A 16486-nucleotide genomic window follows, 5' to 3' on the forward strand; every position below is an offset into this window, starting at 1 on the left:
AACCTCCAAAGTAACATAATTTAAGAGTTTCATTTTGGGAACTGGCATTCCTTCATTACTGATTTTTTTTAATCTATTGATGTTACAGCTTGTAGTTTTAGTAAAAAAAAATATCTCAGGGTCATTCATAAAGAGAGAGGAAACTGGCATTTCCTCTGACAGCAGTTAAGAGGGAAATGGAAACTGAAAGTGTTTAAATGCTAAAATCATAGTTGTTTCTGAAATCTAGGTTTTTTTGCGGAGGAATCTTTTCTTTCCTTATGATGTCTGTGGTCAATGTGCGTATTTTGGGCAATCGTGATTCTTCTTTGGCAAATGACTTGTGGCGTTTGACTCGCTATAAATAGACTGGGAAATTTAACAACCTAGATGTATGCACACACCGCTGTATTTCCCTGGCTGTCATGGCAAAACCTCAAAAAAAGAATATTATGACATTCGGAAATATTTTTTTTAAAGGAATACGCCACCGTTTGTTGAAATAGGGCTTATCATGGTCTACCCTGGCTGTGGATAGGTGGGCCAACGCATTTTTTGTCTCAGTGCAAGTAATTAGGTTGTTTTTTTTTGTCTTTTGCTAAGCGGCAACATAGGATTTCATTCACTACACTAAGCTAACTAGCGGCGGCGCTGCCAGTGTTGCACCGGACTTAAACAATGCATGCACAAAAAATGCGTTGGCCTACCTATCTACAGCTAGGGGAGACCGTGATAAGCCCTATTTCAACAAACGGTGGCGTATCCCTTTAAATTGTGGCCCATAGTTACTTTCATTCAAAAGGTCTGAGTTTTGTCTTGCCTGAATGCGTCCTTGAGCCTCACAGGTACTCAACTGGCTCAGGAAAAGAGAGGTCAGACTTTATGTAGGCTACAGTTACTGTACTGTATATTGGACAGTGAACAGAGAAAACAAGGCTTGCCATACAAGTGTGCCATCTGGTGGAATTATGTTTATTTTTGAGCTTTCAGTTGATTAGTTCCACATTATGAGAAACAATCTTATTTGCTTGGTTGCCGAGAGGTAGATGAAAAGAATCAATACCACTCTCATGTCTGTATCTTAGCATTAAGACTGTAAGGGACAGAGGGAAACAGATAGCCTGGCTCTTTCCAAAGGTTAAAAAGTCACTAATTAGCTTATTTTACTTTGCTTGTTTAATCCATACAAAAACAGACAGGTGTCCAGGCAAAAGGTTCGAGGTGATGCTCGGATTACATCTTTAACATTTAGACAGTGCCATGCTAGCTGTTTCCACCTGTTTCCAGTCTTAATGCTAAGCTAAGTTAACCTGCTGCAGCTAAGTATTTAACGCACAGGCATGAGAGTGGAATCAATCTTCTTATCTCTCTGCAAGAAAGTGAATAAGTGTATTTTACAAATTGTCGAACCGCCTTTTATTTAACCACCTCAAGTTATCCATTAAATCCTCATTTCCAAATTGTAAAATCCCAACATCATACTATTGTGGTGAGAGATATGTAATTACCTCATGGGTCAATTCTGTGCCTCTATTGTAACAGATTGGTTTGCTTATTGCTCTGACACGAGGCCCCTTGATCAGTCAGTGTAGCTATGTTACATCTGGCCATGCTTGAACGGCTGTAGTATAAGTGAAGCTGTCAAATCTGATCCCTGAAATCCACACTGGTCTGATCTCCAATCAATCCTGCACATGAAAGGAGGGCATTATTCACTCCTGAGGCCTCGCTCTATGGCCCCGTCAATGACCCAGTTGGAAACACTATTTGGTTGTAGCGGTGGAACAATGGGCTAGCTCGCCTTTAGCTTGCTGGACAGGCTTCAAAGCTGTATAAACGAGTATGTCCGACCTTTGTAACCATTGAAGCCATGCACTCTGATGCTTAATTTAATCCATAACGCAGTGTCACCTTTTTATGTCAACATTACTACAAGTTTATTTCCATTAGATTTAGTATGCTGTGTTGGTATTAATAAGAATTTAAACTAAGGTTCTGCAGCGATGAACAATGCTTGGCTCTTTAACAGGCATTTAGAAGATGGACCCACAGGTCAATCTAAAGGGACTGAAGAGGTTAGATGTGTTATACTAGGCAAGGAGATTAATACAAAAACTTCCTAAATCACTCATTTTTGTGACATACAGATTCTTTTTTTCATGTTAGATTACCCAGGAAGCCATTAAAGGACCTGGCTTTAGAGAGCCCAAAGATGTCTGTAAAATTACTCAGTGTAGAAAAAGAGGTTTTCTTGTTAATCCTGGGCCCTGGGACTTTTCACAAAAGATGTTGATATTAAATGTTTTCTGATTAAAAAAATGCATTTTGTTAATCTGCAGTGGTCTCTTAGCAGAAATGGACTGTAGACCCGATTGGAAGGATATGTGTTGACCAAAGTCTCTGGTTTTCCAAAGAGGAAAGAGGAAAGAAGACAGAAATGGACGTTGCTCAGGAAATGATTTCACAACAAACACGACAATGACGTGATTTGTAATTCCACAAAAATTCTCACACAGATACAAGACACCTTCATCAGCTGAATTTGACATATTAGTGACACGTCTCGGGTGTAATCTCATGATAGTGATTCATACAGGTTAAAACCGTTAATGAGAAATCAGTCGAGCATTCTTTATGTTCGCTTTTACAGATTTCACAAAATCAATGCCTAAGGGTATACACACCGAGAATCTGGACCTACATTAAATTCATGTCATACTAGCTAGTAGGTCACATGTCTGAATCTAGATTAAGATTTATTGTCCACATAGCAATTTTTAGCATACAAATCCACATACTGTGCAATAGTTATACATACATATGCTATCTTGTATATAATGTTCATTAAACCAGTCAATACTCATACATTTCAGCCATTTCACCTTTTGTGCTTTAGTTAAGCATAGTATTACAGTAAGCACTCATTAATATGTATATGTTGCAATTGTAACATCCATGTACTGTCTAATAGCTGTATGAGTAACCACTTGTACATTATTGTATGGCATTTCAACATTACATTTTGAAATGCTGTGGTATGATACGTACTTTAATACCCTGCACTTCTACTCTTTCTTTACCCACTGAAAATGCTGTTATGTGGATTAGTATGCTCAATTTGTAGACAGGCCATATGTCAATTCTAGTATAATACCTTTAATATTTCAGTTGATATACTGTAGGTGGTACATATTCTTAAACACATTTGAGTTTGAGGAACTAACTTACAGCACACCTGGGGCAGGTAGTATTCCAGTTGGTTTCTGGGACTGGGTTGGGGGCCTAAATAGGCTCCCACATCTTATTTTGTCCCTGGACCCCACTACTGGCTTAATCCGGCCCCGTTGGAACAGATGCCCTTATTATGAAGCACTACTGTTTGCTGCTACGACTGTGTGTTTTTGGTTCTCGATGCTTTGACTAATAAATGTTAATCATAATGTGAAAACAGACATAAAGGCATTTATTTACCTCGTACTTACACCTATTCCACAACAGGGGGCGCTGAGTTGCACAAAATGAAGTTAGGACCATTAGACAGCGTTTTCTCCTTCAGCTCTAATATGTGCGTTTCCTCCTCGAATCCACCCCCCAGGAGGACACCAAAAAGGACACCTTCGCAGATTATTGACAGTGATGTTTTTGTCACTGTCCTCAAATGCAGCACCTTACTTTTTTGGCTGAAAGAGGAAATCAGGTGCCCACACAGGCCCTCACTGGGAGATCCCATGTGATCTCGGAGCCTGGAAACATTTTCACCTGCAACCCAACACCAAACAGGGCCGTGCTCTGTGGGATTGGATGCGTCACCTTATCCCCCACTTTGTGTCCCATTACCCAGCAGTTGTAATGCTCACACCAGTGTAACGTGTCTAAGGTAACAGGCAGGGCAAGCTGAGCTGGCCTGAAATTTAAATTAACCTCAGTGACATTTATGTGTGCTGGGGAACAGGAGTGTTACATTACAGGTACCCTCAGTCCCGCCATGCACACACACCTGTCGTACATACAGGTGAACAAAAGAATGTGCACGCTCACGTATACAGTTGAACGAAATACAGAGTTGGACATGTTACTAGTTTTATGTTAAGCTCCTCTTGTGAGCTTCCCTTAACAGTGGCTGGTTTCAAAGCAAAGCCACCGTGAGAGTCTGTTATAAGAGGAAAGCGCGAAGGAGGGAGCTGTGTGTCTGTGTGTGTGGCAGGAAATGTCAGAGAGAGAGGCTTTCCATCTATTTTTCAGCACTGTTGAACCTCCTGCTCGTCACGGGAGGCAGTACCTGGGCTTCCTTAAGATTAACTCTGTCAAGATCAATATCATTGTTTTCTGTAAAACAAACTCAGCCTGTTAATAAAAAATCTGAAGCATGGACGCTGTTAAAGACGTAGGGATGACACATACAAAAAAGTAACACAAAAAGAACATGTATAGCAAACACAAAAGAAAAACAGATGAAATAAATCAATAAGTGGTTTACTGAAAGATAAAGGTTTCCTTTCCTACACTTTAATTTTCTGGTAAAAAATAGTTCAACATTTTGTGAGTTTTTGATGCCACTCTAATGTCTGTACGCTAAATAAGAAGCTACAGCTAGCAGCTGGTTAGCTTAGCTTAGCGTAAAGACTGGAAACAGCTAGGTAGGTATCAAAACCTGCCATTCAGCGTCTAAAGCGTCTAAAGCTCACTTATTAACATGTCTTTATGCTAAGCTAAGCTAACCAACCGGCAGGCTGTAGCTATGTTTATTTACCGAACATACCTGAGAGTTGTGATCAATTTATCTTAACTCTGCAAGAAAGCTAATATTTTCCAAGATGTCAAACTATTCCTTTAAAGACTGCTTTCTGGGACAAAAAGGAATTTGAGGATGACTTTGGCTGCCACTGTGAACACTCCACCCTCACCGAGCAGCCCCAGGGCATTTGGAAAGTGCTTTACCCCTGCAAGGGTAGCAGAGAAGGGGGGCAGCTGATCCCCTGTGGCATTCTCCCAGAATTTCTCCTCAAGAACTGGGTCACACAACATGATGGGTGCATTTCCAGAATTCTTTTTTATGACCATCATAAATCCTTTATTGCTCTTGCTCTGCTCTAGAGGCATATGTGTCTGACACAGGGAAATCCTTGTTGACAAACCATTTCCCACATCTCTAACATCAAATTTCATTATTCAAGACTGCGCTGGGTTATTCTTACCTTGTTCTGTGGAACAGACAAGAGCATTTCTCAGAGCGCAGTCCGATGTGGATTAAATTACGCCTCCGCTTAAATACATTTCCCTTTTTGTGGTCTCAGTTTTGTATTGACAATTTCATCAGATGAGACACAAATGCATATTTCTCTTTGCCACAGTTTTGTGAAATAGGAGATTCACATCCCTGGCAGCTCTTTTAAATGGACCAGCAGGCCATGGCCCCCATAAATGTTATTTGGAAAACCCATGGGAGTGACCGCATCAGACAATATGGCTCCCAGAGGCACCCTGGGTGCTTATTAAAAGCATGAGAGAGAATGAAAAACAGCACAGGACCAGAGGCTCTGTCTGTAACCAGGTATGACCACGGAAGATTCCTCTGTGTTCCCTTAATTACTCTGGGTGTAGGGGTGAAAGTGTTTGCTGAAAGGGCTTTTCCTACCAGAATATGAAAAACGTGTCCCTGTTTCGATAAGTCTCTCTCCCTCTCTCTTTCTATTTCATGACAGCTGAACTGCAGTAATCTAATTCTCTGCTTCTCACATCAACCTTTTCTGACAATCACATTATATTTTGCATATTACAGGGCTAGGCTTGTGACTAAAGATTAGCATATTATGCTGAGGAGTCATTCCTGAGCTGAAGGGTGTTTCCGGTATCAGCTAACAGGACTCAAATCTTCTGGGTGACAAGTGATTGGTTTGTTCCCTCCTACCAGACATCCTACGTCCCTGCATCTGATAAATGGAGTGGAACTTTCAATTGGCTGACATGGTCTCTTTATGTGCAGCGTAGAGCACTGCTGTGTTGTATAGATCATTTAGGGATCCCATTGTTATGGTAGTGAGCTAGCAGGGGTTTGGAAGCTCTTATCAGTATGGAACTCTGGTACAGTCGCTACTATAAAAAAAAATCACAGAATAACTGATGACTCCATCGCACAGCAATCTGATTCATCAGCATAACGAGCTGAATATGCTAAAGAGTGATTTGGATTCTAGTTTTTTTCCTTCATTGTTTTTTAGTGAGACAGTTGACTGAGTTTAGTAAAACCCCCAAAACAACAATTTAATTGGAAAACATCATTTACTTAATACTGGTGACTACTGTAAGGGCTTTAATGGAAAAACAGTTGTACATGGAGATCCTCATTCTAGAGTCGCCTTTTCCAATTGTTCATATTGCTGGTCCGTAATTGTCTGTGTGTGAGCGAGGTGCATCTAGTGGCATGCGCCACAAATCCCATTTGTATCCCATATTTGGAGTTCGCCAAAAACATGCCACTGCTTTTACTCCCTCAGCGCACAGACTAGACCATCAACTCATCCAAAAAAGCCTCCTAATGGGTCGCTGAAAGATGAATTATTCATCTGGGCTAGGTTGCATCAGCCTGGTTTTCTTGTGCTGATGCACATGACTTGTTGCTCACCTTGGCTCCGTGACAACAGCTGAGCAAAACCATCTGAGACTGATGCTGACCGTGTGGTTGTAGCTTGTAGCTCCATCCTATTTGGTGTGGGCTACCACTTCAAGTCCCACGTTTAGCTCCCTCAGCCCTATACCACAGTACTAATGGTGGAGGACTCCTCTGACTTGCCCTGTTTGCTGGGCAACGACTTAAGATACTCCAGGTGTCTGCGGGCGTCCTCCTGATTAGCCCTGACATAGTAGACCAGGTAGGAGATGACCATGGTGAACCAGCCGAACATGACAACCAGCATGGCCACATCTGTGGTCCTCTTCATCACCACACATAGGTCTATGTCTGGAGCCAACAGGAAGGCAAGTCCTTCAACTCCTATTTCCTTTGGATCTGAAGTCTGGCACACAATGCCCGTCAGCGACGCAGGCTCCAGGTCCACACGGGGCATGGCCATCTGCAAGTTGCAGTCACAATGCCAGGGATTGTTTGTTAGGTTGGCGCGAGACCGCAGGCCCTCGAAGGCCTCAGGGGTAAAGTTGACTAACTTGTTAGAAGAAAGGTCTAGGAACTGTAGTGTGGAGCCCAGGCCTCTGAATGCACCTGGTTCTAACTGGCTTAGTTCATTGTGGGATAGATCCAGTTCAACCAGGTAGGGCAAACCTGCAAAAGCATTTGTTGGGACTGTAGTGAAGAGGTTGAAGTCCAGGTAGATGCGTTGTGTGTCATTGGGGATATCCTGGGGGATATCTGTGAGCTGCAGGTTGCTGCAGCGCACTGTCTTCCCGCCGCTATCGCTCTCAGAGCAGTAGCAGCTCTTGGAGCAACTGGTGGCAGCATGGTGGAAGCAGAAGGTCATTAGCACCAGGCTGTGCAGCAGCAAACACATGACCACTGAGTGGCGCAGTAACCAGTCTGCAAGTAGGGACATCGCTGGATATGGGCATGCTCCAGGAAGGACCACCTGGGCGCAGGAGGTGAAGTCCACATCAACCTCCCCAGTAGCTGTTGAGCCTATGACATCAAAAAAAGCAACAGAAAGTCACATTAGCAGTGGTGGGAGGCTACCCTTTGAAAAAAGACAAATGCAGATGTACTGTGAAATTGTTTTCTCACGCAAAACACAGGGGATTAACAATGTTCTTCAGAGTCCACAGTGTTATCTAACGTAGAAATCGGGGGGTGCAGGAGCTTCTCTAATTGCAATGAGGAGGGGGCAGCGGGGTACTGTATGTCAGCATGTTGTGGGCCAGAAACAACATGCATTTCTGTTTTATTTCTAGGAAAGTCTGAGGATTAAACATTCCCTTCATACCAACTAAATAAACAAGCTACGAAAATCCTTTGGTGTCACTGTGCCTCCTTTATAATTGACATCCTCGCTATGCAGGGCTATTTCAGTACACAGAGAGTGGCATTAACATAGTGATGTGACACCATGAGGAACAAAATGTTCCAAAGAAAACATAAAACTAGATTTTTCATGCTCATGAGTTTTACTTATATATACTGTATATCATGTTTCCAGTTATTTATAAAACTATTGCTGCAATTCTGATGCAACAATTGTATTAAAAGTGACCATTAAAAATGTCCAAGCTTGGTGTCTAGTCCATAAGGTCATTTAGTCAGAAGTGCAAGTAACACAGAGATAAACGCTTGTCTGTGTCCTGTAAATTACACTTTATATTTTGTATGAAAGCCTTTGAAAATAGCAAGTGTACCCACCCTAACACTTCTTTAATAGCTGATCAGGCTACCTCCTATCCTGTTACTAATCCTCTTAAGGAAAAACTCCTTAAGTCAGTGTAGCATCAGTGTTGGCCACCCAATCCTTTTGTTGGGGGTAGATGCTAATGTTATAACCAGCACCTAGGCCAACAAAACAGACAATCTGATGGCCTGTCTTCTTTGAGACAAAACAAATGAACCACAGAGTTCAACCAGACTTCTTCATTTCTTCAAAATGGCTAGAGACTGGGCAAGATCCACTTACCAAGATTAAAAAATGAAATCGATCTCTAAGTACCTCGAAGTATCAGATGGCGTTTGGGGCGTAGAGGACTGAGTATAGTGGCAACGTCAGTGTGTTTGTGTGTGTTAAAGGGGACAGATGACTTGTCTACGAGGCACAGCTAATAGCACTCATTGTGGTATGCCGGTTTTAGAGATGCCTGCCAGACAATCCCAATAATGAGGGAGAGATGGAGGCTGATGCACCAGAGCAAGCACTCTGCTATTAAGAAGCTCTGACTGCTGTAGTTTGCCTCCCTTTAGACATAAGATGTTTATCCATACATCTCAATTAAGGCAAAGCAACTTCCAAAGGATTTCCCTCTGTACTTGTGTAAGCAGGATGCATGAGAAAGTAATATAGCATGACAGGTGGAGTTTAACACCCAAAGAAAATGAAAGTCTTGCCGAAACTTAATGGGTAACGTGAGGAACCTCCTGTAAAGGCTGTACTTTTCCCGTCACACAGCATGCCAGCCTGGTATTTAGCTGAGAGATAATGGGGGAGCAGGAGTAGAAGGCTGGTGACGGAGGAGGAGAAAGCATGTGGGCATGCCAGCACAGGGTGAAAGAGAGAATGATATCACATAGGATTTAAGGTGGGGGGTGATGTTACAATAACACAGAGAACAGTGCATGACACTAATGAGATATCGAGGAAAGTGGCAAATGTTAGTCAGTCACAGGGACAGCTGATGAAGACAGCTGGAGGGCAGAGGAAGGATATGAACAGAAAAAAAACAGTGTAAACCATAATGAGTGACAGGTTGGGGCACCAAAGATGTTCCAACCAAAATATGCTTATCCAAGACATATCTAGCATAAAGTCATGAGCATGAATCCTTTTACTAATGGCCTTTATAACAAATATAACCCATCTTACAGCCATATATACAGTAAATGCAATAAATCCGTTTGCCTCTAAATCTGGCGAGGTCTTCATCAATGTTCCTAAAGTCATTGCTGTGATAAATAACCCTCCTGCTTTTAATTTAAACAATAAATAAGGGGCTGTGGCTGCCAAAGGTCAGTCTTTTACTTCATAAATCCACTGCTGCCACTGCTGCAATGATAAATCTCTGGCACCAATTATATGAGGAGCAAACATGAGGGGCATTAAGATGCAACACGAAGATATGATGATAAAAGTGTTTTTCGTGTATAAATCTGACCTCATATGGCAGCACAGCTGTAAGTATTGCAAATAAGCTGCTGGTTTCTAGTTATCAATGGGGGGTGGATGACAGAAAAGGAAACAGGAAAATAAAGCATTCTTGACATAGGCTATTTAGGTTGAAATTCCGGCTTTTAATGCAACTCTAATCATATTTAAATGCTTTTAGCTCTTTCCACTCCAAATCCCTCACACAATGATTACTAGAGATCCTCGTTTTGTTCCTTGGAGCACAACAATGCATTTGGTAGATTTCCACTGTACCTGAAGACCCCATTCAGTCAAATTACCGGCTTACTCACCATTATATGTTCATACACAAAGGTATTTTAGGCAGGCTCCCATGTTACATATCTGAATTTCTTTTTTTTACACAGAGTACTTATGGTTTACGGTCCCAGAACACTATTTCATTGAATGTACCTCGAGCCCGGACAGAGTTGTTTAAAAAGGCTTTCATGTTTGCTGCACATTCTACTTGGAATGACCTACAGAAAACACTCAAACTACAGTGTCTAATTTCCTTAAATTATTTTAAAGGTTATTTTAAAACCATAGAACATGAGTCCATCCACACATGCAAATGTTTGAACTAATGGCACTTTTATTTAATTGAAATGCACTTGAGTTGCCTTTGCCTCTTTTGTGTTTGTTTTGTGATTGTAAATTGTTTATATATGTAACTAACTTGTTCTGCTATCTTGGCCAGGTCTCTCTTGAAAAAGATATTTCATATCTCAATAAGACTAACCTGGTTAAATAAAGGTTAAAGGTTAAAAAATAAAAATTCCCCCGTAGAACAATCTTTTGAAGTTAACTAAAGAGCACACTGTTACAGGAGGGCAGTTATGTGTAATGGCATGTAATGTACAGCGTGTTAGAGATTAATAAGGGTTTGATCTCATAGTCATTGTAATCAGTTTAAATAGCTTTTCAGGATCAATATCCTCAACATAACTACACTGATGTAAATACTTTACTTCATATTAATCTCAACACAAGCTGAGGGCATTTAATGCGCAAAATGAAAGCGCAACAGTGCGTTAAGTATTAGTTCCTGCTCAAATTTAAAGGCTATAAGCAACAAGCATCTGTTGGAAAATGAACTCAAAGCACATGAGATAAGGCGATGCCGCTTGGGAACTGAGACCCGTGTTAAGTTTGTCTTTCATCCTGTTTTAGTCAGCACCATGCAGTGGCTGTTTCCAGGGCCAATCACATTTAGAAACCTCGCATTAAAACTCGAAAACAGCTGTTATTTCATGGATTGAGAAATGTCTAGATGCATGCAACATCACAAATAAAACATATGCGTTTGGATCAGTAACACGCACACTCACGTATTTGCCGCTTTCCCTCTCCTTTTCATGGTGCGTTTCTCAGCAATTGCCCAGCAATGAAATGGTCCAGCAGATCAGAGCGCCACGCGAAAGGAGGTTCGGTCAATATCTTGGTTCGCTTCCATCAGGTCCTCTTGCAGTTCGTTAAACTTGTGCTGAGAGCCGCTCTGGCAAACACCACCCGCCACTGGAAATGCTTCGACAGTGCAGTCTTTTAGTTTCCACGCAACCAGAACACTAGGCACAATTGCTGGAGCCAGCGCGAATGGACAAGGATGCAGCGCGTGGGCAAGGCATGTCATTGATGGCGGTATCGCACTCACTCTGATCCAGGATGTGGCAAAAAATAGTCCCATTGATGTAAAGTTTAAAATGGCAGACACATGGCGCGCAATGCATTTACGCACAGACGGAAAAGGTTAATAGCTGGATAGATTTGGTCGCATCTGGAAGGATTGTTGGAAATGCATGTATATAATATGTAATGAAGGGACAGATTGCATCCATATGCATCTGTTGATTGTAGTGAGTGGATCTGATGTGCATGCATCAGGTGCCAGTAAAATATGGGGTACCCCTCCCTCCCTCACACACACACACACACACACACACACACACACACACACACACACACACACACACACACACACACACACACACACACACACACACACACACACACGCACAGTGATCTTATACAGCTCATACATAGAGCGGTTAAGTTGACAGTCGACACTAATCATGTTTGATCTGAGCTTGTCGTTTCAAACTTGCATGCCAGGGCGGTGGGTCTTTGGCTGTCTCCGTCTCCGGGCACTTTTCCTGCCTGCTGCCAGCCGATAAGGAAGCCCAATCAAATCCACTATAAAAACAGACGTGTATGGGCACTGGCCTAAGAGAGTCTGCCAAGCACATCATAAGGTATTAATGGAATTAAAATCAATAAAGTGGGATACTCCACCCAAACTCCCTCCCTGGTGCTCTGGGGTGACAAACAGTGTATGATTAACTGCAGCTATAGGTTCTTTCTTTTTCTTTCTTTCTTTCTTTCTTTCTTTCTTTCTTTCTTTCTTTATCCTGTCTGTCCAGTTATTGGAATATTACCGTTCTCTTTCTCTTTTTTTAATGCTCTTTAAAATTAAGTACGTTTTTTTGTCTCCGTTTTGGACAATGTTAGCACTGCATGAAAAACTGCATTACCAACTGGACAAAGCGTGTGTTTGTGTGTGGCAATTTGATTATTTGCAATTTTGTTATACCTCTAAAACAGTGTTTCTCAACGGGGGCGGTACCGCCCCCCAGGGGGCGTTCAGAAAATGATGGGGGGCGTTGGAGCAATATTTTGGAAAGGGGGGCGTTGAGGTGCACTTGGGGGGGCGTTTGTTTGAAAGCTAGTTTAAACCAAAGATTCACAATAACAATACATGTTTACACTTAAACTACTAAAGAGTCTGTAACGTTAAAAGCTGCCAGTTTACAGCACTGCAACTGGACGAGACCGGTATCATAACTCTTCTGTGCTTCTGTCAGCTTTTTTGGCGCAGCTCCGTGCTGCCTTCACGGAAACGGGACGTCAGAGCATCATCTTAAATGAGCTCTGTACCACATGAAGCTGCGTTCAGATTTAAAAAAAATAAAATAGATAAAAGCAATTGCCGCGACGTCCTGTTCTATTCTTTACCCCTCCCCCCCCCCCCCTCCTAATGTAGCACAACTTTATATTTCACAGTAACAGTTTTTCGTCAGATCGTTTATAGAACACAACGTTTCCTACTGGACCTGAAGGCAGCTTAATTTCACAAGAGAAAAAGAAAAGAGACGTGCGAGATATATCGACTGTGCTTTGTTGTTTGGCAAACATTTAGCTGTTCCCCAAACTCCCGGCCAGTTCAGGGCTTGTGTTTGGTGTTTTAAAACTTTCTTATGGAAGCGATAGAGGCAGTGATGTCACCGTTTACTGTACGGGACTCTCACACCTCCACAAAACACAGCGCGATGTGGTGTTGCGTTTCTCCAAAGTTTTTTTCTGCTATTTACTCGTAAGACAGGCGATAGCACACCTAGACTCTTCTAACCTAGACTATTCTAACCTAGACTATTCTAACCTAGACTATTCTAACCTAGACTCTTCTAACCTAGACTATTCTAACCTAGACTCTTCTAACCTAGACTATTCTAACATAGACTATTCTAACCTAGACTCTTCTAACCTAGACTCTTCTAACCTAGACTATTCTAACCTAGACTGTTCTAACCTAGACTCTTCTAACCTAGACTCTTCTAACCTAGACTATTCTAATGTAGACTCTTCTAACCTAGACTCTTCTAACCTAGACTATTCTAACCTAGACTGTTCTAACCTAGACTCTTCTAACCTAGACTATTCTAACCTAGCTAGACTGTTCTAACCTAGACTCTTCTAACCTAGTCTCTTCTAACCTAGACTATTCTAACCTAGACTCTTCTAACCTAGACTATTCTAACCTAGCTAGACTGTTCTAACCTAGACTCTTCTAACCTAGACTATTCTAACCTAGACTGTTCTAACCTAGACTCTTCTAACCTAGACTATTCTAACCTAGCTAGACTGTTCTAACCTAGACTCTTCTAACCTAGTCTCTTCTAACCTAGACTATTCAAAGCATCAAAAAAGGGCTCTCACTAACTTTCAAATGTTGTAAACTTATTTCCATTCGGCAGTAGGTGTCGTTCTTCAAGTCGTTTGTCATCACCAAAATACTTTTCTGTGTGTGTGTGTGTGTGTGTGTTATTCTTCTGCTTTTACCCCTTGATAAGTGCTAGCTTGTTTTCCATTGGAACATTTAGATTTTAATGAAAAATATATTTGAATGTTAAATTGCTAAGCTGTTTCTGATTGGCTACTGTTAGTGTTTGTAATAATAATAATAATAATAATAATACATTTTATTTAAAGCGCCTTTCATGACACCCAAGGTCACTTCACAAACAAAAAAGGACATTCAAATTATAGTCATCTTCTAAAGGTGCTGAGGTTCACACCAGGGACATGCAGCAGGTCTTTTGATAATACCTAATTATAGTTTGAATGTTACATTGTTACATCTAGTCTGATTGGCTGCTGGTTTTTAATTTGAATGTCAAATGGTTGCATTTTTTTTTAAAACCTGTAAATATATAAAATTTCTATTTACATGGCTTTTTTGATACCTGGGAAACTACTACATGTGTTTGTCATTCAATTATTTGATTTTTTGATTATTTTTGATAACAATAGTAACAACAATAATAGGCCTATATCAGGGCGTAATCATTAATATTCGGGGCAATTAGCCTACATAATATTTGATGGGGGGCGTTAGGGACCTGGATAATGGATAGGGGGGCGCTGGCACAAAAAAGGTTGAGAACCACTGCTCTCAAACGATACAAACTGAAGTGGTTAGTCTCCTTATAGGTTGTTCCAGCATTTTTACCTACACACTAGTGGCTTTATCCAGCCTTGACTGCATGAATGGTAAATGCATGCATGGTAAAGCACTGAAATGGTTTTCAGTGCTTTTTTATTTGTATCATATAGACTGTTCATTACAGTCAGAGTCAGTTAAATATTGCTGTTCTGTAATATGTTTCTTCATGTCCCTGTCCTCATCCCTGTCTCATTTGGACTATATATATATATATATATATATATATATATATATATATATATATATATATATATATATATATTTCATGGATGCCCTGCTGGTGCAAGTTCTTCAGACATCATAAAGTATTTTTGTTTGTCACTTTGATCACATCACTTGTCATTCTGTTATCTTCTCAGTTTGTGCTACTCAGGCAACATCTCTTGTTTCCCTGTAAACTATCAGCGATGAGCATCCAGACTAACCTGCAGGAGATAGATGCACAATGCAAAAGGCATTCTGCTAAGTTTTATGGTTGCATTTGTTTAGCCCTCCAAATAATTGCTTTGCTTATTAAGTTTAGGTTGAACTGTTTACATATCTGCTGAGGCTTGTATTTCTTTGGCCTCATTGGATTCCGGCAGAGAACTACAACCACCATAATACATCTGTGCATCTCAGTTCCCATGAGAAACACATATAACTTGGTGTTCATTGTTGCTGTTCTAGTCACTCCTTTTACAGCCCGGAGGTTAAGAGGACGCTCTTGTCAATTAGAAGGCAATCAGATATAGGTGGAGGAAAAGCATATGACAGTGAAACACCAGAAAATAGGATTACTTTCCACAGAGGAGAGTGCACTGCACTTCCCCAGCTTTATCAGATTACTTCAAATGCTCTGCTGTGGTTGGCAGATAGACAGGCGCTGTATGCATTATCAACCAAGCATTAGTCCTGATAGACTACACTTCCAAATGGATCAAAGTTCCTTTTTATTCCCCCCTCCTTACTTTTTACTCTCCAGCCTCTCAAGTATCTCAAAGCAGGCCTAGGCGTCCTCTCTGACCTGTGCAGGTGGTATAACTGCAAGCTGCAAGTGCTGAGTGGGAATTTGGCTGAGAAAATATTAGCACCAAAGCTTCTACAATGCCATCTCAACAGGGTGGGAATGTTTCGCCAGTCTGTGTGCTCTGAGCTGCAGCGGAACAACAGGAGTCATATTAATGAGATCTCTCCCTTTCATTCTCATTTTCTATCCCACTTTGTCTCGCCTGCTCACACAAACACGCGTACGTATACTGAAGCACACAGAAACACACTCTGTCTCTGGCTCCCAGCTACAGTAGCTCCTCGTCCCTGAGCAAGATCAAAGTCCTGCCATGTCTTTATGAATACATTACTCTGCTTTTTTTATTTATTTATTTCCTTACCTGTCTTGAACCTTTTAATCAAAAACTGTGGGAGAGGTGTATTAAAGGATTTCACCGCTACTGCCTGTAACCGAGGGGTTCGCCTCACCTCATCTTTCCTGTGAAGGTCCTGGTCTTTCAAGTCTTGTATCATTGACATTACGGAAACAATGGACTTGCGATATGAAAGTGTTGTGGATATTCATTGATCCTTGTTGAATTCCCCACTGACAGAGCTATGGTCGGCTAAGTCTTCTCAAGAGTCTTCAGTGAAAGCAAATGTATTTGCAAAAAGAATAATGCTAGACTACATTTTAAATATGTTTTAGGTCAGTGGTACCCAACCTTGGGCTTGGGACCTCCACAAGGGGTTGTGAGATTAACCCAAGGGGTCACAAAACAATTACTAAAAAAAAAAAATCTCTTACGCAAAGTTATTTTCTTTCTTTTTTTTACTTTTTTCTTTATTTCTGTACACGTTTTTTTTTAATCTCTTCAAGGATCTAACAATATTACTTTACTACAGCCATGCTAGCGTCTCTGTTAGTGTTTACTTAGGTACAGTGCTG

The 16486-nt window shown here is 41.2% G+C and overlaps 1 protein-coding gene across 4 annotated transcripts; it reads right to left on the minus strand.

Annotated features, from left to right (window-relative positions):
- Positions 1 to 6665: 6665 nt before the first annotated feature.
- lrrc3ca (leucine rich repeat containing 3Ca) lies at positions 6666 to 16255 on the minus strand. Of its 4 annotated transcripts, none has more exons than XM_028568165.1 (2): positions 16027 to 16255; positions 6666 to 7606 (listed from the first exon to the last, which is right to left on the minus strand). In XM_028568165.1, exon 2 carries the CDS (start codon positions 7521 to 7523, stop codon positions 6729 to 6731), a length of 795 nt encoding a protein of 264 aa, XP_028423966.1. In that variant the 5' UTR covers positions 7524 to 7606; positions 16027 to 16255; the 3' UTR covers positions 6666 to 6728. The 4 variants fall into 4 exon arrangements, with proteins under 4 accessions (XP_028423966.1, XP_028423968.1, XP_028423964.1 ...); XM_028568167.1 differs by lacking the exon at positions 16027 to 16255 and adding an exon at positions 15519 to 15556; XM_028568163.1 differs by lacking the exon at positions 16027 to 16255 and adding an exon at positions 11120 to 11635.
- Between the last annotated feature and the right edge of the window lie 231 nt (positions 16256 to 16486).

Source organism: Perca flavescens, chromosome 21, assembly GCF_004354835.1.
Source record: "Perca flavescens isolate YP-PL-M2 chromosome 21, PFLA_1.0, whole genome shotgun sequence".
NCBI lineage: Eukaryota > Metazoa > Chordata > Actinopteri > Perciformes > Percidae > Perca > Perca flavescens.

What these genes read in the sequence shown, in the direction of transcription:
- lrrc3ca (XM_028568165.1), bottom strand. Translation starts at nt 7,523, where the DNA reads ATGTCCCTACTTGCAGACTGGTTACTGCGCCACTCAGTGGTCATGTGT.